The sequence below is a fragment of the Sinocyclocheilus anshuiensis genome, unplaced genomic scaffold (assembly GCF_001515605.1).
Source record: "Sinocyclocheilus anshuiensis isolate Anshui unplaced genomic scaffold, SAMN03320099.WGS_v1.1 scaffold517, whole genome shotgun sequence".
In the NCBI taxonomy this organism is placed as follows: domain Eukaryota; kingdom Metazoa; phylum Chordata; class Actinopteri; order Cypriniformes; family Cyprinidae; genus Sinocyclocheilus; species Sinocyclocheilus anshuiensis.
The window spans coordinates 2,055,519-2,082,838 of NW_015536535.1; the positions used below are offsets into that span (position 1 = coordinate 2,055,519).

At 36.9% G+C, this 27,320-nt stretch overlaps 1 protein-coding gene across 6 annotated transcripts in view; it reads left to right on the forward strand.

Moving 5' to 3' along the window:
• The window catches only part of LOC107695599 (lipopolysaccharide-responsive and beige-like anchor protein), a 274,449-nt gene that overhangs the window by 125,711 nt on the left and 121,418 nt on the right, over window positions 1-27,320 (forward strand). For all 6 annotated transcript variants that reach the window (XM_016495624.1, XM_016495602.1, XM_016495617.1 and 3 more), the window contains exons 34-36: window positions 2,083-2,147; window positions 6,304-6,412; window positions 20,631-20,797. In XM_016495624.1, the coding sequence (XP_016351110.1) occupies window positions 2,083-2,147; window positions 6,304-6,412; window positions 20,631-20,797 (341 nt within the window). The remainder of the gene's footprint in view (window positions 1-2,082; window positions 2,148-6,303; window positions 6,413-20,630; window positions 20,798-27,320) is intronic.

The window sequence follows — 27,320 nt, forward strand, 5'->3', positions numbered from 1 at the left end:
TCCCCCCAGAGATCCCTTCCTCTGAATAGTTTAATGATAGAACCAGCTTCTGTTCCACTTCTAGCATCTGTGGATACACATACTCATACACCTTTTTTCTTCTGAAAACTCCCACCATTGTGTCATTTCCACGAAATCCCAAATATTGGGATTAATCACATTAGTTACATTAGATTAATCACATTAATGTTGTTTAATCACATTGTGTGATGGAAATTAAATTAAAACTAAACTTTTCTGAACTGAAATGACACCTTTGTTTTGCTTAAGCTAAATAAATTGATGCATACTAAATACATTTCAATAATAATTTTACATTACACTTTGGCAAAATTATAGCTATAACACAATTTTAACAATATGCTATTTTTCTTCATTTTTTATTTTTCACATTTCTAAAACTTGCTTTTAACTTATACTGTTCTCTCAATGTAAACAAGTACACTAACTTGAGTATCTTCCAAAAGCAACTTTTTCAGTATGAGATTTTTGTTTTGGTTTTGGCAAAAAATAAATAAATAAATAAATAAATAAAATAAAAATTATTACCACAATTATTTAATTTACATTTAGTCATTTAGTAGACACTTTTATCCAAAGTGACTTACAACTGAGGACAATAGAAGCAATCAAAACCAACAAAAGAGCAATAATATGTAAGTGCTGACACGTGTCAGTTAGTCTAATGCATTACACGTAGCAAGGATTTAAAAAAATAAATAAATAAAAAGAAAACATGTAGATAGAATAGAAACAGAATAGAGATTGGTAGTGTTAGAGGGTAAATTTTTTGTTTATTTATTTATATAAATAAAAAGAAAACAAGTAGATACAATAGAAATAGAAAGTGCTTGGTGTTAGAGGGTCAAGTTTAGATGGAAGAGATGTCTTTTGCCATTTCTTGAAGATGGCTAAGGACTCAGCTGCTCAAATTGAGTTGAATTTAATGGTATTTATTTTACTTTTTGTTACCATTTTAATAATTGATATTTTTCAAGTGTAAAACAATACATTCTAAAATCTTAGTAGTGAAAATCAATTATTTAATTATTACATGAAAAACAAAAGTAAGCATAAAACATCAGTTTCAAAACTTGTAGTTTTTTAAAAGATATTGTGACTCTCGAATGTGTGATTCTGATTGGTCAGTCATATCAATCTGCTGTTAAAGGGATAGTTCACCCAAAAATAAAAATTCTGTCATGAATTACTCACCCTCGTGTCTTATCAAGAAGACCTAAAATATTTTTGATGAAATCTGAGAACTTTCTTACCCTGCATAAACAGCAATGTAACTGAAATGTTCCCAGGCCCAGAAAAGTAGTAAGGACATCATTAAAATAGTCCATGTGACATCAGTGGTCAAGCTATGAGAATAATTTTTGTGCACAAAGAAAACAAAAATTACGACTTTATTCAACAATTCTTCTCCTCCAAATAATGTCATCCGCCATTATCAAGAGTACCACAACTAAAGAATAAAGTTGTTATTTTTGTTTTCTTTGCACATAAAAAGTATTTTCGCAACTTCATAAAATTACAGTTGAACCACTGATGTCACATGGACTGTCTTTACTGCGTTTCTGGGCCTGGGAACATTTCAGTTGCATTGCTTTCTATGTAGGGTCAGAAAGCTCTTGTATTTCATTAAAAATATCTTACTTTGTGTTCCGAAGATGAATGAAGGTCTTACGGGTTTGGAATGACATGAAGGTGAGTAATTAATGACAGAATTTAAATTTTTGAGTGAACTATTCTTTTAAATGTTCACTAAACTGTATATTTGAACCCCAGTATCTCTATTATGACAATGTGCTTTCTTTCTTCTCAAATAATTACATTTGTATTTCATGTTTATTTATTTATATGGTAATCAGTGGGATAATGTAGTAAACAGTCATTCGGTTATTATTACAAAATGAACCCAGACAGAATAAAACTGAAACCTTAAACTTGATGTTGGGGTTCATTTAATCCTTACATATTACTGACATATGGATGTTTATTTTGATGAAACCCAACCTTCCTTTCTCTGCCTGTTGTAGGAATTGAGTGTAAATTCTCTTTTATTTCTCTCCACAGGAGTGGCAGAATTCCATCCAGAAGAACGCGGGCTTGGCCTTCATCGAGCTTGTGAACGAGGGCAGGTAATTATCTAATCCCGTCCTCTGACCCTTTGTTAGCAGGCTCCTCATTATCTCCTGGCCTACAACGCTGCGTCGTGTGTGTACAATCAGATTCTATTTGGGAGGAAATCAATGTAATGTGGAAAGGGGATCAACAGAGTGACCTAGAGTTCAAGGCATCTGTCAATAACATGGCTTGTTCCCGTGGGTTCCCATGTGTTTCAGAGAGGCTTTCTGAGAGGGCAGCAGCGCCTTAGTTTCTCGCCCATCTCTTGGGAAATCTTTCTCGTATCTTGCTGTTTTCAGATGGGTTTATGTATCATCTGTTGGACTCTTTTACTCAGACTCCCTTTGGGATGGAAGGATCTGTCTTCAATTTCAAGCCCTTAGATCTTTCAGATGGCTCTCATTTCTATGTTAGCAATGGAAATTCATGCTAATGAATGCTGCTGTGCTGATGAGCGCTCCAGAAATGCTAATGAATGCAGTGATGCACTGAGGCTTCTCCACCTTCACTGCTGGCCATTTTTACAGCTCTTTTTAAAACATACGCTTTTTTTTGGAAAGCAGGGTCAGGGTTTAGACAACATCTGGCACACCAGCACCTGTCAGAGAGATACCAATGTAATCACAGCTGTAGAAGTGCATATCAAATATGTCATTATAATGCCTGCTGCACTAAAATGAATAGGATCAATGCTGAATTAGTGTTTTCAAAGTAAAGTTGATTTTCTATAATGGAGTTCGAATTATTTCTAAGCCTGAAGAAAAGAGCTAAATCTATGGCAGTGCAGTGATTATATTAGGTGATAATTCCATTGTACTTAGATGGATCAATGATGTTATTCACATTTTTTTCATACAAATTCATTAAATTATTCTAAATTGTGTAAAAAAAAGTGCTTCAAACACCTCTTTTATTTTATGATTTCAAATTTTAAATTGTATAATGATATATATTTTTATTTGTATCTATAATGCACTTTACTCATACCCACAGAACTACAAACAGCAAAACCAATTAAAACACAAATTACAGAAATAATGCAATACAAAAATACAGTAAAAACGAACAATAAATCAGTATGCTGTTGAAAAGCTTATCAAATTAACCAAGAAAAGTTATTATAAAAAGATGGGTTTTTAACAGTTTCTTAAAAGAGCTTAATGAGAATGAGAAGGCATGTACTAAAATCACAAAGAGATAGGTTAGAATAAGAGTTTTAAAATCAATGCGCAGAAGCCAATGCAAATCGCAAAGCATGCCTTTAATAAATGTCTTGGTAAATGATAAATATGTGACCCTGGACCACAAAACCAGTTTTAAGTCGCTGGGGTATATTTGTAGCAATAGCCAAAAAAACATTGTATGGGTCAAAATTATCGATTTTTCTTTTATGCCAAAAATCATTAGGATATTAAGTAAAGTGAAGATATTTTGTACATTTCCTACTGTAAATATATTAAAACTTAATTTTTAATTAGTAAAATGCATTGCTAAGAACTTAATTTGGACAACTTTAAAGGCGATTTTCTCAGTATTTCGATGTTTTTGCACCCTCAGATTCCAGATTTTCAAATAGTTGTATCTCGGCCAAATATTGTCCTATCAAACCATACATCAATGGAAAGCTTATTTATTCAGCTTTCAGATAATGTATAAATCTCAATTAAAAAAAAAATGTACCCTTATGACTGGTTTTGTGGTCCAGGTCACATATGATGAATAATGTTGAAATTTAGATTTTTCTTATTTGTCATTTACGCTTATAATGTAATAAATATTAATTATGTAATGTAATTATACACTGTAGCTGTAGAATATAACCAAGCACAAACATGATATTACCATGGTATGAACTACCATGTTAAAATAATGGTACATTTAGGTACTTTTTTGTTTTTGTCTGTTTCTATAGACTGTCATATCATAAAGTAAGTAAAAACAGATAAAGAAAGACAGGAAAGCAAAAGGGTGATAGAGAGAAGGGCAGTCACAGCTCTCTGTTATTGATGGCAGTCGGGGTGAGAGGGGTGGGAGAGGGTCACTGCAGAGTCCCTGGCACGTCCGCTCCCCCGCTGCCCGCCGCTGATACACCAGGCTCGAGTTTCAGCCCTCCACCCTCTGCCTGTTATTCTTCCACTTTGCAGAGGCCTGAGCCTCCTGACCTGCTGAGAGACTCGTCTCTGTCCCTAGGGGCGATGTTTTATTAGGCCACGGCTTGTGTTGTTCACAAATCTGCCCGGGGTGTAAATGTGCTGTTTCAAGATCAGGTTCCTCCCCGTCTGTGCTAACCCAGGGCACCATGGACAGAAAAAACAATGCTGATTCACAAACAAGACTCTGAGATGGACAGAACAGCTTCGGGTTTTGATGAGGGCTGACAAACAGTAGCAGTAAAAGCAGGATTCATTTGATCTCCCATCAGCCCCTGTAATCATCAGATGCCCTGTGATAAGAAGCAGTGTGTGTCTGTGTGTGTGTGTTTATCCAAGGAAGGCTGTTCTTACATATGTAGAAACATGAGCCGGGTTGAAATGTGCCCCCATCTCCACACCCCCTGCATCCGTATCTTGTTAGATGCGTATCGTTTACAAATCAATCGCTGGTTGTTTTTAGTGGGGGTGGTTTTAGCTGCTGTGCTAAATATGATTTTCTGCTTGTTTTACATGATGTAGTTAAGTTGGTTTAGCGTACTGTTGACACTTTGATGGCCTAACAACTGTGTTATTAAATCAGTAAAACTGATTTCACAGATTAACACTTGAGAGATGTTGAAGGTCCTCATTTCTGCTATTTTGTGAACATTGTCAAGTAATTTACAATGAAATTTATGTTCAGTATTCTTTATTAGGCATGCAACACAACATCATTTATTGCCAATATTAGCAGAGATTTTTATTATTATTATCAATATTTATTGTATATCTGCTGATATTGGATGTTTATCAGCGTATGTAGGATAGCTATAATGCTGTACATTATAATGTTGTGATGCATAAATTCACTTGTAGCATATGAACTATTTATTTTAGTTTTTTTAAATAAAGTAGTAGGGCTTCACAATATCAAATTAAAATCAATATTGGCTTAGTGCGATTGTAAAATTGCTTATGCTGGTGAAACGGGACATTTACACACGTGTAGTTCATGATACAGTATTTTAGCGTCTGAGAATGGCTTGGTTCATTTACTGTAAATCAAGCCGTTCTGATTCACTGATATCATGGGCTGTATGCATGTAAATGAACACACAGTGCCAAGCTTCATTCTGATACTGGCAGCACTTATTTTGATTTGCCGGTCAAAATAAAAGCTTGATGGTTTACCATTTGAAAATGAAGAAATTAAGATGAAAATATTAGTATTGTGATTTTACAGTAAAATAAAACTGTTTATTAATCTTTTATTTTACCATATTTATTTTGTACTGTTATTTCTATATATTTCTTATTTTGTTTATTTTTTTTATTTCATAAAAACAATATAATTAATATAATATAATATAATTAATATAATATAATATAATATAATTTTATTGTTATATGGAATTGGTTGAATTGGAAAACTCAAGTGAAAAGAGATTTCTGAAATGGTTACGGAAAGAAGTTTGAGTTGGTTCTTGTAAAAAGTATAAACACCCAGTTTTTTTTCCCAAATCATTCAGCACTAAAATGATTTCATGCTCAAGAATATCTTAAGAGTAAAAATGACTTCTTCCAATTACTATTTTCTATACAGATGCATTCACCAACAGAATCACTCCGCTAAGTCTAGAATGATTCATTCTTTCCAAATAAATTTGTGCATTTTTTTTCATATTGCAGTATGTATCATGGGAAAACAAAATATCACAATGTCAGTTTTTTTCCCCCAAATATTGTGCAGCCCAATAGATTAAAAATATCAGCCATAATATGAAAATAGTTACTGGCTTATCGGTATCGGCATATTTCTTGATTCAAGTTCTTGAAGGGTTGTTTCTGCAAATATGTCTTTTGCATCTCTTATGATCAGTACATTTCTTAATAAATGTAACAATATACTGTATGTGATACATATCAAATCCAGTGTTTGGATTCAGCTATGTTACCAACACAAACTGCAAAAATAATTCAGACAGAATCATGTGATGTCAGGTGTGAACTCAATGTTTAATGTGATTTTGATGTACAGACTGCTGAGCCACACCATGAAGGACCATCTGGTGCGTGTAGCTAATGAGGCCGAGTTCATTCTGAGCCGCCAGAGAGCAGAGGACATCCAGAAACACGCAGAGTTTGAGGTGAGCGTGCTCACAGACACACACACACACACACACACACACACACACACACACAAACAAACAAACAAACAAACACAGTATCAGCATCAGTCTACGAGAGTGCTTGTCTGTAGTCAGTGATGCTCCTAAAAGTTTTCAATAGTTGAAGACCCCTTTTAATGGCTTGATGGACACCCTGTTAATAATCTGTCATTGTTTCCTGTACTACTAACTGGGGCAAAAATATTGATGTTGCATTTTACAGGCTTTTGTCCAATCAAGTGAGAATACCACTCTAAAATAAAGATATCATCTAATACCACTTCCCACTGACTAGCAATACAGCTGTGATGTAAATTATTGGCCATTTAAACTACTGTACAAATGTCTAGGTCGGTAAGATTTTAAAATGTTTTTAATAGAAGTTTCTTATGCTCACCGAAGCTGCATTTATTTGATCAAAAATACAGTAAAAGCTGTAATTTTGTAGTATTATTATAGTTTAAAATATTTTTTTTAAATCCTAAATATCATTTTCTTTTTAAATATATTTTAAAATGTAATTTATTCCTGTGATGTCAAAGCTGAATTTTCAGTAGCCCTTACTTCAGTCTTCAGTGTCACATGATCCTTCAGAAATCATTTCAATATATATGTTGGTCTTTCCTGTCACTTTTGATCAGTAAAATGCATCATTGCTGAATAAAAAACAAACAAAATTGAATTTGAATTGAAAAATTGAATTGAAAAATTAACATTTGAATGTTAGTGTATAAAAAAGACAATCCCTGCAATATGTCCTGCTCCAACTTAACAGGAAAAAAATGTCCAAGTCACGTCATTTCATGAGATCTTGAAGACTTGCAGCTGAGTGAAGCAATAGCTAAATTTTCTTGACATATTATACAAACAAGCCACTTTCACTTTATGCAGATATATTCTGTTTCAGGGTTGATTTACAAATTTAAAAAACTGTTGTAAGATTTAATGAAATTGTTAAGCCCCTGTGAGGATATTAAAAAAAGAAAGTTTTGTCTGTTGGAACTGAGAGGCTGCCAACGTGAAGGAGAACAAATGTTTTCTTTTCAAACACAACTTATATGGAAGAAGGCTTCAAGCTTTGGCTACAGAGATTGCGTTTGGCATGTATCTTACCAAAACATAGCAGCACAGTTGATTTATTCCTTATAGCACAGCCATGGGGCATTCCTCCACCGCTGCCCCGCCAAACACACACACACATCACCTCTTTTATCACCGCAGTCGCTTTCTCATTCCTTCCATCATTCTCCATTTCTGTCTACCTGCTTCTCTTTTCCTCACGATTCCCTTCGGACTCATGTTCTGCCTGTTGTGCTCCCTTTGTGGGAGAATTTTACCAGTGACAGGAATACAGCACCTTCTTTTCTGTCTTCCTTTCGTTTCCCATTCCTCCCTCTGGTTCTGTCTGGCACTGGGGGCAGGATGTGACAGTGTAAAGGGGGTGTGGGCTCTGCTCTGTTCAACATCTCCCACCCTCCAGTTGTAAAATGTTATGCTTCCAGAAAGGTTCAAGGCAGGGTCTCTGAACTGAGACTTGGAGGGGAAAACATGTGAAGGACAGTATTAAAAGTAAACATGTAAAATCGGAGAAGGAGATTGTGCATCATGTCTGTGAAAGGTTCTGCAGTAGTCTGCTTAGTTAGGGTCATGTTTTGTATGTGATTGGGCCTGTTCGCTTATTTTGGCAGCTTTTCTCAAACGTTTCGCCCAGTGTCTCACTGTTTTCAGAAAACAAAAGAATTCTGACTCCTTCACTTGATTGTCTAGCTGTCATTATCAGTTCAAAGAATCAGAATTGCTTTATTTGCCACTGCAGGAACAGAATTCAGTTTTTATTTTATATTTTGTCTGAATCTTCGACTGAATCAGTCGGGCTTCTTCACTGAATTTTTCAAACGACTCATTCAGGAAACCGCATGTTGTGTCTATTTATATAGGCTACATTTAAAGGTGTCATGAACTGCCTCTGTTTTTTTATTTTGCACTGTTCTCTGAGGTCCACTTGTAATGGTATCAAGATTTTTACATCAAAAACATAATTTAGAAGTAATAAGCTATTTTCTGTCCTGTTTTAACCCTCCTCATCAGAACGCTCTGTTTGAATAGGCGTGGCAGATTGTAGACCTACAGGTAGTAGTAAACGCCCACTGCTATGATTGGTTAACAGTTGTGTATGTTTGACAGCTTACATCCCTCACAGATGGACGCATACATACTCAGTAAATATCAAATGATATGTAATAACAGACAAGCAATAGTGACCAAAAACAGTTACTCACAGTGTGGTGCGACATCAGATCCAATATTGTCACATAGCTTCGCAGATTGTAGACTTGGAAGTAAACGCCCAATGCTGTGATTGGTTAATAGTTCTGTATGTTTGACAGTCTACGTCCTTCACAGATGGACACTGCTGTGATTTAGGTTAAAACCGCAAAAATACTCATATCAAACCCCTTTAACGCTGTTTAGGATTTTTTTTTAAAGTTTTTTTCATAAGATGTCTCTTATGTTCCCCATGGCGAAAATAGTATAAATTTACAGTAATATTGTGAAATATTATCACAATTTAAAATATTATATATTTTTATATATTTAAAAATGTTATTTATTCCTGTGATTGCAAAGCTGCATTTTCAGCAGCCATTACTCCAGTCTTCAGTGTCACATGATCCTTCAGAAATCATTCTGATATGCTGATTTGAAGCTCAAAAGCATTTATTATTATCAGTGTTAGTAGATAATATATGCTGCCTGTAACCACGTGTTCACAAATGACGACAGATTTAATAACGCAGCCATTCCAGCAGTAACACTCAACACTATAGAGGCATGTACCCTGTAAAACAGATGAGAGCTGAAAGTATTATTTGAATATACCCTGCTTAAACAAGCTTCCTTACTTCACAGTGACATTTAGAGTGAACCTCGGAACACCCTTCCTCATCATTCCCACTGCCCCAAATTCCCAGGATTGGCCAAATTCTCCCAGACGCTCAGTGGAAGACGGCCGCACTCTAGGGACATGCTTAGCTTTCCTTTTTCACTCTAATTGGCCCCTCTGGTCCGATTCTTTCTGCTTTTCCAGCCTCACTCACAGCACAGTGGAGAATGTATTATTGTCACAAATACTGCTGGATATTCTGCCAAATGTGGAAAAAATGCACAGATTATCAATGTCAGGCACATTATGTGGATGCCAAAAAATGCTAAAAAAAACACTGAGAAGTTTACTTATCATTTTACAGTATTCAGCTAAATATATTTATTTAAAAAATGAGGTAAAATATGCCTTCAACATTAAACATAACAGCCCTGTACTATTTAATAATTTACTTGAAATCTCCCATAATGCTGTTCTCTGTGGAGCAGAGCTGGTCACTCTTTTAAATGGCTTAGGACAGCACTATCAGGTGCGATTATGCCATTTTTTGTCACTCAGTGCTTCATGGTGAAAGCCGTGCTGTGATGCTCCATTGACCCAAACTCTATTTTAATAAAATATACTGATGTTGGACAGGCAGATGGCTGAAAATCTTTTGGTTGGTTTCATGTACAGTAATTTATAGAGGGAAATAGGACATGGATAGCTGGGTCACAGTTATTTGTGATGGTTATGGGTCACACTTTTGATAAAGATGGCAGTATGTAAGTCAATGTTTCCCAAACTGTGGGTCCATCTCATACAGCCAGGATGTCTGGAAAATCCCTGAAAAATCCCTGAAAAATCCTGAATTGTTTGCAAAAATTTCACTGAAAAACTAAACTGGATACATCTGGATACATCGTTGTCAAAGTTATATTATTGATAAATTTCTTAGAAATTTGTAAGTGTATTTTACTTCTTACAATATGGCTTCTCAGTCACAGCACATATTTCTTAAGAATCCATCTCAGTATTGAATCCCTCACTTAGATGTAGTTGCTCCTCTGTGACCCCTGAAAAGCAGTGAGCCACCGATAAGTGCAGCACTGATATTGCCGTATTGATTTTCCTCCATTCCGGCTCTTGCCATCTTCTCTGAGCCACCGGTTTCATTTTGCACGGCCACAATAAAAATAACAGGCCGGTGAAAGATGCCCCCGTGGGGATCCGTCTTTCCATCCTGAAGAGCAGTTTACACAGGATTTGGATGTTTAAGGGAACAACATGAAATATGAGACATATGAGAACCAAAATGGATGGAAGAAGTTTGCTTTTTGTTTTTTTTAACATTGTTTTATTCATGTATTAATGTATGTAATGCTGTAGCCTTGATGCCATTCAGAATGAGGATAATTTACCTGTTGGCTGTCTGTGATCAACAGTTATGTGTCTTAACAATATTCGAGCAGGGCTAGTTTTCGTTGAAGAGGTTAGGTACAGTAAATTTGTGTTTCACATCAGTTTTTTTCTCTCTCATACAACTTACATAAAAATTACAGAGAAAATTACCTACGGTTTTTGGCAAACTCAGGGGTCCTCTGAGAAATCTAATCCTGCCCGGGTAGAAATGTCTGTAATTATAGCATATTATTTTTTCCACATCACTTCTCATTTTATTTCCTTTGTTGAATTCTGCAACTAAAGCTAAAATTATTTTGCCAATTTCTTGACTGTTTTACCGCCTGGTGCATCTTCTTTCCAGATTTAGAACTTTCTGTTAACTTTCTGTGTAAAATATAAAGGTATTGATAGCAACCCCCAAGCATTAAAAAAATAAATAAATAATAAAGTATATAAATCAGAATTAAAAGGTGAATGAATGAATGAATTAAATAAAAAATGTGGGTACTTTCACAGACTTTTAGTTAGTGACAGGTTTGATCTCAATCTAAATTCCTTCTCTTATATGCCTGATATACCTAATTATATTATTTACACCTATTATATTACTTAAAGTATCTAATTATAAATAGTTCTTGTTAATTTCAGTGGGTTTTCAATTCTGACAACAGACCCTTCTGTTTTAGTAAAAAATAATGCTGAATCGGTACTTGAAATCATAGTTCCTCTGTTAATAATTGTAACTCAAACATTGTTTAGAAAATGAATTCCGTCTAAATAATATTTTACAGTGTTTTCAATCTTCGTTTATATGGAGGATTTGCTTCAAATGTGTTTTCTGCCTTAGTAGGCCTATGAATACACACTTGTTACAGTCACACTTGAATCTGGTTGGATTTCATGCAAACTCTGGAGCTTCCACCTTTGGTGACAATGCAGTCCAGAAACCCAAATACTGCTAATATCGATAAGATAGCCATGATGCATACCTGATAGATCATTGGAGAGAAGGAATCTGTGAGGCACTGCAAACTGAACCAAGGTGAAAATGCAACATTGTAACAGTTTAATGTCTGTTTCAGAACAAATCAAAATAACTGCAGATCTGAAAACACTCAATTTTATTGAACATTATTAAGGGTGCTTGTATGTGAAGCACAGACTGCTATAGTTTATTGTGCATTTGAGCAATGGGTCTTAAGAGAGAGGTGGCAGCACTGAAGACGGCCTTTGTTCCAGTGCATTCTCTAGTTGGTGAATTATTTAGGAAATAAAAATAAATTTATGTTTGTTCCTTGTCAGGGTTCAAATCCACCAGAAGAGATGATGGTGGATACCAGTGATTTAGACACACTTTTATTACGTAGATGGATAACATATGCCTTTATACACTCCCCCACTCCCTTCCTTTCTCTCCGTCTCACACACACACACATACACACTCATCCATCCACTCTGGGATTGAGTTATCTTTACCCCTTGAGAGTGAGATTACAGGGACAGCAGGGTCCTGACGGACACAGAGATAACCGCTGGAAATCCAATTATCTTTTAGTGTTCTCTTTCTAATAGGATCCCTAATACGGAAAAGATTTTTCCGGTAACAACTGTACGATGGTGGCTGATACCTGCGAGGGAGAAAAGAAAGGACAGATTTAGAGGGAGAGAGTGACTTCCTTCTTTAATGAGAGTCTTTCTTTATTAGAAATGAAATGTGGAAGAGACTGGGCCACAAGGCCAGATCTTTCGGATGTGATAGAACGGGGTCATTGTTCTCTCTTAGACTCTCTGTTCTTTTTTTGTTAGCTTTTACTTGATCTTGAAGTGATGGAGTGTAATTGAGTTGACTCCCGACTGAAGTGTGTGTGAAGAGAGGTGATGGGCCACTTCATTAGCGTTTAGTGTCTGTGTTTCTGTAAGAGGAGACTAGGAGTTAATGACATCAACTGCGAAATGAGACGCATGACCTCGTATTATTCCAGCATGCATGTTCACTAATCCTCCAGCCTCTGACAGTTATCTGTACTAGCCAAACAAAAGCACATCTAAATGATGTGTATTTAGAGCTTCAGTAAGGTTACACTTGTGCCCTTTGATAAGTCAGCAGCTATCCTTTAGCTTCACCATAAATGCTATCTTTGCCGCAAGTAATGGCTTTCTGGAATGCACACGTACATGCTGTTTCTTTCTCTCCCTTGTTCTGTCCTTTACTTGCTTTAATTAATTCCCCAGGTGATGGCAGTGCAGCAGGTCATTATACTGTATCTTGTCCCCAACGCTCTGGTGAATAGAGCCCTTCTGCTTCACATTTAGAACACTGAAGGGTTAGACAAATTTTTTTATTTTATTAGTAGAATTTGTAATCAAAATAATTACATGCTATGTCATTTGATTAATAGAATAATCAATATTTGCTGAGAACATTCACAGGAATGTAGATATACAGATAATTCGGTAGTGATGCAACGATTATAGATTTTGTTGGTACGATTATTGTCTGAGGAATAATCACGGTTTTACGATTATGACGATTATTATGCATTTATTCATTTCCCAACATTACTAATGTATAAAATCACATGAACACTCTTTAGATATTAAAGTGTTATTTATTGCTGGCTTTTGAAAATAACACAGTAACCAACAATACAGCACAAAATAATAATAAACAAAAGACAAACAAAAGTCCATCTCTCCCATTGGAATTAAAAAAAGGTGACCTCTGCTCTGTAAACATTAATGACAGTATTTCTCTTTTGAAAATAACAAATGGAAATAGATCACAAAAGTATTTAATGTTTTCAGTTTGTACATTCTTTACATTTCTTTTGGACTTGGGGTAGAGAATTTGGAAACATGGTGAAAAAAAAATCTTGGTGGTTTTTACTTATGAATAATACTACACCAGGGATAGTAAATAACAAAGTTAATGACGTAGCCTATTATTAATATACGACTAATATTAACTTTATTTGTCCCACAGGGGAAACTGTTACTAATGATGGAAATAAACTGAAATATTATTGTAATCAACTGTCATCCATACATATTCATTTTAATAATCTTTATAGTAATTCATATGATTTTACATGTGGCCTGAGAAAATCATGTCTATTATTTTGGTTTGTGAGATCGGAGATCGCGCTGCGCACGTGTACAAACATTCAGGAGGACACAAACTTCTTGAGAATGCTGCCCCGTGACTTTTATTAATAAAATAGATTAAATAGCCTGCTGGAGAGACGCACAGACGCAGGTAGGCTAATTCACACAGGCAACTGTCACCTCTCTCTCTCTCTCTCTCTCTCTCTCTCTCAATCTCGAATAATTAATGAATGTAGCTAAATGTTATAATTAATTCAAATAAATGTGATCTTACCGCACTATTTCATCTCTTTCTGATCTGAAGCGGGCAGAATGCTGAGCTAACGAGCTGTAGCTTCGCGTCAGGTGGTTCTTGCCTTCACGTCGTGCATTAAAATCGTTCAGTGTACAGCTAGCCGTTCATTATCCCTTATGTATTCGCTCTTTAGCAGCAGTTTTTTACAGCAATATTTAAATGACACCCTGGTCATTCTTGGTGTACCCAAAATGGTCCCACACTATCGACAGGCATTTCTCTGGTGGAAATAAAGCTTCGCTGTTTGGTCCCTCTGTCACAGTTAATCTAATGCGGTAGCCTCCGTGCCTCTGATAAGCACGTCATTTTAAGCTGGTGCACCGCTAGTGTAACTTTGTTTTCGTTTCGCGCAAGCTGCAACAGTTCTGTTCTGTGTAACAGAAACACTCGGTTTAGCGGAACCTTTACGATTAATTAACCGTGATGTTTTAAAGCGCGGTTAATCGCGAAAGCGGTTAATCGCTGCATCCCTATAATTCGGACATTGAATTTTTATGAATAGGCATTATATAAAGTGGGAATATTTCAGGGTTCTTTGGGGGTCTTTAAAAGTTTTAAACTCAGTTTGATCAAACTTAAGAAAAACAAAGTCTTAAATGATCCATTTAAAGTCATAATGATCATTTTAATTCGTCTTAAATTTGGAGAAGGAAAAACAAGAATCACTATATAGCCTAATGTGATTATTACATTTCGAAAGGCTATGATTTAATTAAATAAATGTGAGCGTTGCACGTTCAAATCACGGTGCTGTTGTGCACTCTACAGGCTCACAGTTTCAGAGCAGATTGCAGTCAATGAATACTGCGCATTTACTATATGCCAAGCGATTGCTTATGATCTACTCTTGATGCATTATAATTGTATAATGTTTACTTTATGGTTTTTGTATTGTAATATGTTGTAGATGGTTGTAAGGGTGCATATTTAATCTTTTAAATGAACAACTGAAAGTAGTACAGCATTTAATAATATGCATTCAAATGTTTTCTGGATGTTGTTGGTATGTAGCATTTAATGGTATTTGCATGTAAAAATAATAATAAATATAATAACAATACTAACGTCTTCACACACACACACTCTAATATCATTGGCTGATGCGATGCGTCTTGTCCCATGCATGCATTATAAAAATAAAAAAAAAAACGTGTCTGAAGTCAACTGCTGTTTAATTCAGTTGTGCACCATTTAGCTATTTTTGAACGCCTCAGTCATTTTGTGTTCTGCCTACTCAGCTGGGATAGGAGAAAGAATTTTAGCTGTAAAAATACACTCTTCAGCTTTAAATATAGACAGAAATCACAATGGCTCTTACAAATAATAAGATTATAATATATATATTTTCTCTGCTTGTGAAGATATCCTTTCAGACTGTTTATTTGAGCTGTGCTATCACCCTCCCAACAGTGGCGCTCCGCTTGTAGTTTTTTGTTCATTGGGCTTAGAACCATATGCGTTTTCTTTATTTACCAGAAGTAAAAACATTATCCCGCATTCACATTCATCTACACCTGCTCCTCGTCGCCTGCCGGCAGACGTGTTCATTTTTCACTCGCCGCACATCTCCTTCATTTGACTATTTTTCACCTCAAAAGGACAGTTAATTCCTACAATTTCTCACATGGCGTGACCTTGAAGTTGCAGGAGTCAGCTGCCCGTGTAGAGTAATGGAACCAAAGAAATGCCTTTTTTTGGAGAGGGGGTGGGAGGCAAGATGAAGAATCTGCCATCTACACATTGTGACTAGTCCATTAAAATCACGAAATGAAGGAGGGAGAAAAGGGGAAGAGAGAAGCCAGAGATACTTTGATAAGTTGTTGCACCTGTGTTAACCTTGATGGTCTCCCTGACTCTGAGAAGGGTGTGGCAACATTTTCTCTCTCTAGTTGCTTTACACTAGATCCCTGCTCTATCTATCGCCAAGGGAACAAGGGATGGAGGGAAATCAATACAGAGAGGCGTTGGCTGACAGCAGTATCACTCTAGAATTGAAGTGCCTGTCAGCCTTTGTCATTCTGTGACTTTTGTTCGTTATTGTACTTTTAAGGCGTCATTTTTCTTGGTTGTCACTTTTCACTTTCCCAGCTTGCTTTTGTCTGAATTCCCCTGGCTACAGTTTTTAGCCGGTGACTTTAAATTTGGAACGAAAGTGGGTCAAAAGATCAAGTGCAATGAAAATCCCTCGAATTTGATTGGCCGAACGACATGACATACGCTCGTTTTTCATTTTGTTTCTCTGAGTGCTGCATGCATATCCTCCGCACTGTATTTGCATTCTCTCAGATGCTGCAAGGACAGAGGCATCAGTAGGACAGTTTCCTGGTGTAAATGAAACCCTGAGGGACGGACTGGCAAGGAGAGGAAGATGATAGTCACGGTGCTGTGTATTTCACTGTCAACAGAGTGCAAATCAAGCAGTTTAACAAGATCCCTGCTGTTTTCACAGCTTAGACGCGCTCTTGGAGAAACACTGCGAAGCTTTCACTGTGTATGTAATGTGTAGACTTACATGCACGCCTGGCCATGTCGTGTCACACTAACTAACTCACATACACGGGTGCTGATGGAACGTAATGAGTTCTCGTCTCTGGCAGATGATGATTATTTTGTTTAACCTTGCTACCCTGTTTTAGAGGGTAAAACTGCCGCCCAGAGAAACACTGGATCTGCTAACATTGGTAAATAGTAGGGATGCTCCGATCGATCGGCCGGAGATCGGTATCGGACGATAATCATATTTTATGACTCGATCGGTACACACCAACTTGGCCGATCTCAGGAACCGATCGCAATTTGATGACGTCAATGCGTGACGATGTACATGATGCGTGAAAAATTTGCTGTTTGACGTGTATGTTTTGCATGATTCATCTACACAGCAGATTCAGTGACGTTAGAGCTGATCTGCGCCTCACTGCACGCGTCTGCGGCGAGTTACGGCTCCACGGCCATCGGAGCTGATCGCGGCCGCTCTAGTCGGTGCTTATGTTTATCAGCCAGCCGCGGCACATTTCTGAAGCGGCTCTCCGTGCTGCTTGGTTAAAAATAGTCTTTTGTGAGGTGTCACAGCGTGGAGGACGGAATGGAAACAGAGGTTTCCCCAGTAACAGCTGTACACAAAGCAGCGCTGAGCTCACAAACGCTGCTTTATCAGGCATATAACATGCAAGATGAAATGAAAATGACATCGAACATTTTCTAAAGATAGTCTTCCTTCAGAAATACAGTGATATAAAAACACCCGCACCTCGTTTTGATTTTTAAACGTGCAGTACGTGCTCATGTTTATTCAACCAAGCCTTTTGGAAAATCCGTCGTTTTGATCTTGTGGTGAGCGCCACAAATAAATAAATGTATGAGAAACATCCCACAGCACAACCACCTGAGCCCAACTTCAGTCTACTCATCACCTTAACTTTAACTGCGTTTGTAGCCGGTGCCATAGCCAGACTGATAAACAAACACAGACCGGAAGTTAACTTCGGGCCAGGCGCGTGCGCCCATTGAAACCGTCTATATAAAGCTTGAAGCTTCAGAACTGGTATCGGCCGATCACCATGACAAGAAATCGGTACCCAGTATCGGCTGCAAAAATCCTGATCGGAGCATCCCTAGTAAATAGTATTCATCGGTATGTTATTGTGCTTTGCTTAGCTATAAATTCTGAATTTGCAGAACTTGTATAAGTAATTTTTGTTTTTATGGCCTTTGCAACTATAACCCTGCATTTTATACCGACACGTATTGCCGTGGATGTAGCAACACATACATTTAGAAGATTTTAGAAACCAATGCAGTTTGTTGAAATACCCTTTTTCTAGAAACACATAAAAGGCAATGCCTTACTTGTAAAAGGTATTGTTCATTTATTTACATCTACAAGTAGAAACGTGTAGCAAATATGTCTATTAAACAAAATAATACTTCAAACGTATAATTAGGACGCTCTGCAATTGTTTTGGATGATGCATATTTATATTTTTTAAGAAGCTGAGCTTCACCATGATTTACTAAACAAAAAAAAAAAATGTGAATGACTACTTTTGGTAAATGTCCTGACCAGGATCGATAAATGAATTACCCGTGAAGAGTCTTTCTCAATAATTTACTAGTAAATGTGTACTGATAAAAAAAAATTTGTTAAACATATTTAATCATGTTAAGTTTACCAGCTCCAATTAGTTTTTGGTTTTACATTTGAAATAAATACATTTGAATTATTTTATATTTTAATTCAGTGTCAGCTTACAGCAATTCAAAAATAATTAATCTTACTTTTGTTACACTCAAAAATATGCATGGATGCTTTTTATGTGGATCTTTAGTGAAATGCAGAATAAATAGTTTTAGACTACTGTCGAGGATACAGATTTTTTACAATAATGTGGCTCTAATGGTTTGTCATGGGTGTAGTCCACTGAAGGAAATGAGTGCTGACCCTGTCTGATTCAGTTCCCCAGAACACAGAACATTTGGAGATGTGGATGATTACTCTGTCTGAAGTCATAAACACATTGCTTTCATGGTTTTGTTTCTCCCTCTATGGCTTCAGCTTCAGCTGCACTGTGACTGGAGATTGTGGTTCCCCCTTCAGAGCACTGCCAAACATGTGCAAGACCCTTGGAATTAAGTCCACCTCGTTGGGTTTCCAAAAGTCTTATGACATCACTTCAGAATTACAGCCCCAAACGTGATGATAATGTCACTGCTATGTATTTCACCTGTATGTTTCCTATAATTCAGCCTGTATGTTCAGCTGCAAGGAAGCCATTTGTCAGGAAGTTCATGAAAATTACGAAGCCCATTATGGAGCTCAGGGATTTGGTGCCGTTGACACTAGTTGATAAAGTGCCTGTTTATGCCAAAGTGTTTGAACTCATGACAGCTAATTAATAATGTGTTAATCAGTCGTTGAAGGGAACAATGAAAAAATATGGATGATTGCTCTTTTTGTTTTTGAAGCAATTCCGATACAGAAAGCACCTGTAGTACAAACTTCAAAACAGTTTATTTCAGTTAGTATTACAAATTCTGCATGTTATTTAACTTAAAAGTTCTAATAATATTACAATATTTAAAAAATTATTTCATAATAGTCCCTAATATTAATGAGCACCTTGTTGTCAAAACCTTTTTTGCTTGTTTTTTTTACTCCATTCTTTCATCAAAGCAAATGTTACCCATCTAGACTTTTCCATTTCTTACCCAGACGTGACCTTCTGTGCTGAACAGAGACAAATCGCTGTCTTTCTTTCCATTCCTTTATTCCTGCTCTTTTGTTAAGCCAGACATCCAAATCGGTTCACATTTAAACATTCACCCTTTACCTTTTATCTCTCTTTTATTCCGCCGTCCTCTTCTCATGGCTTTAAGGTCACTGCAGAGTTAAGAACAGCGAAATGAGACACAGATTGATAATTAGGAGAGGGAAGCCCCCCTAATGTGATTTATCTCTATGGATTTTCTGTCAAACATGAAGAGTCGATCCTCAAATTGGAGAGGAGGGCCTATTAGAAGGCACTTTGGAGCGTTTACCGCTAACTTTGCCGAGGCAGGCTTCAGTGTCTGCCGCTACCGCACCAGACCACTGCCTTTACTGTATTTGTTGTCTGAAGCGTGTGCTGTCCAAGGCTAATTTAATTTAGGCCCATAACACGCAATGGATGAAGCTGAGGGAATTACATTAAAACAAGCTCCAGTGGTTGCTGTAACCTTTCCACTTGATTGCTGTTTGCTAGACGTTGCATCAGAAGAATCAGATAAGAGGCACGGGGGGGGGAATGAAGCCGTGTTGTGCTTGGTGGGCTGTTTTTGCCTATTCTGGGTTGATTTCGTACCAGCATCTCACCAGCTTTGTTACTCTTCTCTTGATTTATTGATTCTGATTGGGACATTGGTTTTTACCAAGGGTGGCTTTTTCATTTGCTCTTCTACTACAATGGGATGAACAGATAAAACAGAATTTAAGTTTTATCAAAGGAATATTTGCAGTGTGAGGTGCTTTGTTAAAGGATCACATTTGAGTTCAAAGGCTTTTCTGATAACAAATTCTGACAAAGAAAAATGTCTCCTTGTGCATTATGTGTAGTTTCTACATTTTTTAGCGTTGCCCAAAGGCATTAGCAAATACATGTCCACTGTTATTAATCACTGTGACAACAGGCTGGAAATGACCCAGAGTTCCATTTGTTTCCTGTGTGTATGGAGTTACCGCACACAAACACACACACACACACACACACACGGTCAGGCGTCAACACACACTCTAATGATGTAGTGTGCTTTGTTTTCTACACTCAGTCTGATGGACAGCATTCTTCTGAGGTAAAAGTAGCACAGGAACATGCTTGTGCCTTCAAGTAACTTGTTTGTATGTGACAGGTATCATACTGCACATGTTTTGTATTGTAGTTTTTAAATAGAGATAGGTCATTTGAATAAAGGGTTTAATTTGTTAATTGATATAATACGAATGAAAGCATATAAGAGGAAAATTACTAACAAGACTTGTTTTCTTTTGTCTGCAGTCTCAGTGTGCTCAGTATGCCGCTGAGAAACGCGATGAGGAGAAGATGTGCGATCACCTGATCAGGGCCGCCAAGTACCGGGATCACGTCACATCCACCCAGCTCATCCAGAAGATTGTAAACATCCTCACAGATAAGCACGGTGCCTGGGGCTGCTCTGCGTTCAGGTACAACCGCAGTCATATAATTTTCATGTATGAAATGTTCTTTTATCAGCTTTGCTGACACTGTATTATTATATATTTTCACAAACGTACTTTTCCTTATCTCAAAAATTAATTGAACACTTGCAATGCTATAGAAGTATACAAAACTTGACTTGTCTAGCCTGACTTTTGGCTTGCCGACAAAAGTTTGGCCTTCATTGCAGCTTATTCTGGCCAAGCACGCTGTTCACAGCCTGACTGACAAGTAAAGCGACCAACACAGTTTGTACCTGCTGTTTCAGGACAAAATTATCTGAAATTGATTACCACTAATTAGGGCTGGGTTTTGACACAAATTTCATGATTCGATTCGATTCTCATTCACAAGCTTGCGACTCGATTCGAGTACCAATTCGATTCGATTCGATTCAATATCGATTATTTTGGATATATATCAGGTACAGTACATGCCAAATTTTCTCAAGGAAAAAAAATCTCCCAACTAATGCTGTAAAATATACACGAGTCAGTTGGTACTACATTACTATAACATTGAAGGTTAAAATGTACTGATTTGTTAAAATTACACTTAATGAAGTTTTTTTTAATAATAAACAATTACATAATCATATTTCTACTTCAATTTGTTTTTTTGAAATATAAACATAATGGTGGCTGTCATAAATACTTGATGGATTTATTCAAACATAAATTAAACATTGAAGAACAGTAAAATTTATAATGAATATGTTATATGGTGCATATATTTAGCAAAATGCCCCTCTCTACAGTTTATTTTTCTATCTGACTAATGAGTTTATGGTCACCGAATATGTTTTTCTGAGGTAAATGTGACGTTATGTGACATTGTTTACAAGCGTTATATTGACGTCTTTGCGCGGCTGAAACACAGATTGAGCGATTACATGAGACAGAATACAGATTGTAAAGTTGTACTCTTTCTTTTAACTTAACTTTGGATGTTTAGTCATGATTATTTTGTGCTGAAACTGGTATTGATGTGGAGGAGATGATCAGTTCACATGCGCCTCTCGCTGCCACGTCTGTTGAACTGAGGCACTACAGCGATCTGTCACTTCACATTAAACAGTGCCAAAACGGCATTTTTTGTTTGAATATTGCAATACAATGGACAGAATTTGAAATCTGAGTCTTTGTTTCATATTAAAAGTACCAAAGCACAATGCTTATTGCGATATGTTGGATGGGAGGTGCCCTTCAATGTTCCATTCATTAACTGAAAACAGGCTAGAATAATCGATTCTTGGGATTTAATAATCGATATCGTTCCGTAAAAATGAGAATCGATTAATATCGAGATATCAATATTTTTTACCCAGCCCTACCAGTGATTAGTTTTTCCTTAAAAGCTTTCGCCTGTCATCTTCTTCCGATTTGTGTGGCAGTGGTAGCTACACACTGTCTTTTTTTTCTTCGTCGTCGACTTTTTCCATTTTATTTTGGGAAGCAGCCAGCGTAAAGATGCAATACCTGCCAACTACTTGGAGAATCAGCCAGTTGGTGGCACTGAATTGTGAAATAGTTTTGTCTACTATTAACATGCAATCTGTATTTGATTAATTTTTTTATTAATTTTTTTAAAATATCATGGTATTTGTCAATACCATTTTTTTTATTGGTCTATAGTGATATTTGTGTCATCTTTTCCAAGTACAGTTCAGCTCGCCTCTCGCAGTGTTTTATAGTACACCTGCATCCTACTGCACCCCATATCAAATCATCCGTAATCATTAGACCTTGTATTATTTACCTCTTTCATAATAAGTTAAACCTACGTTTCTGCCCATTATGGGCTCTAATGGAGTCTTACAGTCATGCTTCTGAGCCTGGGTTATGTCTTATTGGTTCAGTTCCTGTGTATGATGCATTGCTGTTGGAATGGGATGAAAGCCAGTGATTGCTACCTGGCTATTACTGAAGGAAACTTGAGGAGCTGTATTTATTTCTGTAAACACATAGAAATATCCCTTAATGATGCAGTCATGCACTGGTTTTCTCTAATCTAGTTTTATGCCAAAGACGCTCTTTGTCTCTGTAGTTCAGTTTTTTGTCCTAACAAAATGTGTTCTCTGGAGATTTGGAGCCCTGTCTGCAGTTTGTTTTATCAAGATTTCATGCTCTCTCTCTGTTCTTTCCTCTCAGTATTCTGCAGTCATATAATGGCAGAGCGCTGTTCTCTCTCTCTTGGCTCTCTCCCCATTACTGGCCTTTATGTAGCAGAGCTATTGATGACTTTTGTAATAGCATGCGATGGGCGCGTGGTGACGCTGGCACAGTCTCAGAGTGTGTTTAATAAATCACAATCAGACCCTGCTGTTACATCAATACTTCTGCTCAATTACCCAGAAGGTCATGGGCAAAAATGCTGGAGAGCTGGGGATCGGTAACTACAGAAGAGAGAACAACATCTGGAAGTAAAAGAAGGGACACACACTAACACAAACACAAACACACACACACACACACACACACACACACACACACACACACACACACACACACACACACACACAATGCAACATGCAATTTGCAGCTGCTTGTGTACACTGGGTTATTTTCACATCTTGGTTTTTAAAGGTGGAAGGGAGTGATTCAGTTGGAACTTACCACGAAAAGGGTAAAAAAAATATGATCGAAATGGTTAAAAATAGTATGTTTTTGCTGTTTTGGCCATTTTTATCTAAATACAGTTTAAAATTGTGATTTTGTTATTTCTTGCAATAAAAATGTAATAATCATCATAATTACACAACATTTGCCAGCTAAAAATATATGCAATATAACAGGGTTGTAAATGTATCTTAAAATAAACTATTATGTGGTAGGAACTAGCATTTGAGTGCAAATAAAATAATTCGATATAAATACATATAATACGTTTGTTTTTTAAAATTCTATTTATTATGTTTTATTTGTCTTATTTTTCTTTAATAATTCTTAAAATATTTGATAACATGGTTGACAAACGCAGTTAACAACAAGCATATTCGATGACAGATGTGGAACACAGAATATTTTTATTTTTATTTTTTTAATGACTTAGAATGAACTACTTGTATCAATTAAAGAAAAGGTGCAACTCGCACTCTAGAAAGAAAAAAAAATAGAAATGTATTTAACAAGTAATGTTTCGGCCATTGTCAAGGCATTCATTTGAGGCATTTTTTAGATTTAATTAAATATTAGTTCCACAGATTGTGTCAACATGATGATGTGTGGTATTGCATGTTGATATTAGCATATTAAGAAGATCAAGACCTTGGAAGAAGATCAAATTCAGGCCAAATTCAGCAGATACTTTATTAGACAATAGTTATCAATTAGCTCTCACAATAAATTGATAGGATCTGTGCCTGTAATATTTTGTTTTAAAAGTCATGGGGCCAAAGTGTACCATATTCATAGAGATTGCCACATGTTCATATTGGTTTTGCTGTAAAAGTATTTGAAATTACATGCTTCCACCATTTCAGATAACAAAAGAAAACAACAGCATTAAAGTGTTGAGAGACAACACACACACACACACATAGCGAAATCTAGTTTTTCACCTTCATGAAAATGAAATCAGATCCCTCAAAGGGCACTCAGCTGCCATGATTACACTCTTTTGTTGGGAGTGTTAAATTTGCAAGCCCGCTAGCTCCCCCCTATAAAGACGTATTCCCCAAAGTTTCCATTCAATAAAAGGCTGAAAATGAAAATATTATTTTCCTCCCTGGCTGATGGTAGTTGTTGTTTCCTCATGGCAGGCATCTAATATCATCTGACACCTACTGACCTGCCTGAATGCAATTTGTGTCTTAATATCCAGCTTACAGCAGCCCCGTCCTCAGGAGAGTTGAGGTGTTAGGTGATTTTCTCTCTCTTCTGCTTTCATTCCTCATATGCTCCCTCCCTCTCTCGCTCATGGATGCATTGTCAGAGAGGTCCATGGGGCTTTGCACTCTGGCAAACAAAGAAAAAGACACACACATATACTAACACACACTCACACACACACACACATTCCACTTGCTGATTCGGGACTGTCCCATTCTGCACTGTCCGTGGCCCTTCTTTTTTGATTGGATCTCAGACTGACGGACAGCTGCATCCACCTGTCTGTCTAATACCACCCTCTCGTCTAGTGACGCAGGTGAACATGTGGCGGTAGCGTCTGCCAAAACCAGACAAAACGAACATAGTGCCCACAAATGAGGCTGCTGACAGCATTAATTTTTTTTCTTTCTTTTTGCCGCCTGCTGTTCCTCTCTTTCCCTCTTTTTTTTTTTTGTTTTGTAGGTGTGGTCATGTTTATTTTTTGTCAAAAGACAGATGATCTCTCATGTAGATGACATGCCAGCAAAGTGGCTGGCCGAAAGAGAGATGATAGAGAGGAGGAGGAGTGGGAGTGGAAGTCTCGCAGGACAGATGAGTCTTCCTCTCATATTCTCCTTCATTGCATTCTGATGGTGGGACTAATGTAGCATGGAAATTCACTCTGCTACTGTGCTCAGAGCAGTTCCACGCCCTCAAACACTGTCAGGGAGAAGATGAGGAAGATAGAAGCAAATGAAATGAAGAATAGACAGCATAAAGGAAGGGAATATTTTTGCAGATATGATGTGCATACTATGGTTTAAGAGTTGACAATTTCTGCAAATAAGGTAAAGGTTGGTGTCTTATTTTGTTCAAATTATTAGAGAATGTGCACTGTTTAGCTGTATACAAGCATTAACCTCTCTTTTACAATTTTGTATGATTTTTATTAAAATTAGTACACCCAAAAATTACCTTTTTTTCCCATTTTTAATTTGTTTTCTCAGCTTTTACATAAATTGTAGTCTTGGCTGCCTTCATCAAACTCAGCCTTTCTGACCCTGTTACTGTCGGAAATTTCTCTTTACTTTATAGTAAAGATAAGCGAATCAGTAAACCAACATTTGCATTGAAAAATTTTTCACACCCTGTTTTGCGTTCTCTTTGTGAAAATTGGCAGTTATTGTAGAAATACCAGGTTTTTATCAGTAGCGGGCCAGTTGTTCTGAAGATTCTTGCTTGTTCTTGTTTTCTTCTTTCTTTTGCACTCCCTTTTGAATGTTTTCTCACTTTCCTTTCTCATCTATTCCCACCATCACACCCTATCTCTCGCTCTCATTCTCTCTCCTCCTCTAATGCGAGTCATTTCCAGCAGCAGCTCCAGTGATCTCTAATGGAGCTCCTCGGGGCTAGAGGCACCCCTGCCTGGGGACATCCATCTTTTCTGTGTCAGGAGCCCACGCCGGCAGAAACCTTTGTGATGTGCACTCCAATTTTTCTTCAGTAAATCAAATCTTCCCTTCTTTCAGAGAGATGAATGCGGCAGGGTTGTGGTGTTATAGAGAAAATCAATGCAGGCAAAATTGAAACAGTATGCCCACGTATTGATCGGCCTTGTGAAATCGAAACTAACAGCTTTGTAACTGTTCTGGAGGACAGTTAGCTGACCTGTAATGGACAAACTATCAATATTAGCATTACTATTTTATCCTGTGCTTTGTCATTTCATGCCCAGCCCATCAGGAGTGGAGGAATGCTGGGCACTGTAACATACTCAGCAAGGCTTGTTTTCGTAGCAGATTATCCTGGCTATTTATATTTTATAACGTAATTTTTGCTTCAGTATTTTTTAACATCATAGCACATTTCAAATAATTTCTTTGTTATTTTTCATTTGTCACATGCTGTTTAGCCATTTACAATATTGTCTTTTTTCTTATTTAGTCTTTTTCATGGTAATAAATTGGCTTATTGATAGGCCTTTGTATAGTTTGTGCATTGATATATTATTATGTTTGATTTCAAGGGTATTTTAATACCTTTTGTATGATAACAATTTGGTACTGTGTTGGTCCAACACTTGATGTCCATATCCATGTCCTGAAATGAAACCAGTTGAAGACCACTATATTAGAGATGTAATTTAATATAATTTAAGGAAAATGACATAATAGGATTTCTACCGTTCTTCCTTATTCTCTCTGTTCCATGAACACAAACAATCCTGTTCTCATGGGAGTGCTGAATTCTATCACATAACAATAGCTGGACAAAGGTTCTGGCCCCTCAGTCATATACAAATGTCTCTCTCTCTCTCTCTCTCTCTCTCTCTCTCTCTCTCTCACACACACACATACACACCTTAGGTTCTCATTTGGTGCTGTTTGAGATGCTTCATTAATGTCATCACATTTGGTGTAGGTAATGCAAGTCATACATCATCCCACTGGTTAATGATGCTCAGGCTGTTATGAGAGCACACTGCTGTCCTGCTCACTACACAAGCACTCCGTCACCTCTCTCCCACCACACGCCATCACGTGTGTAGCCCACCACTCTCTGGCTTTCATCCACGAATCTCATTTTACACAAGATACAGAATATAAGGTAGGAGAGTCAGTGCAGCTGAATACTGGGTAAATTCATTCAATCTTACATTCAAAACAGTATTATCTCTAATTTGTACTGTATCACAGTGGAG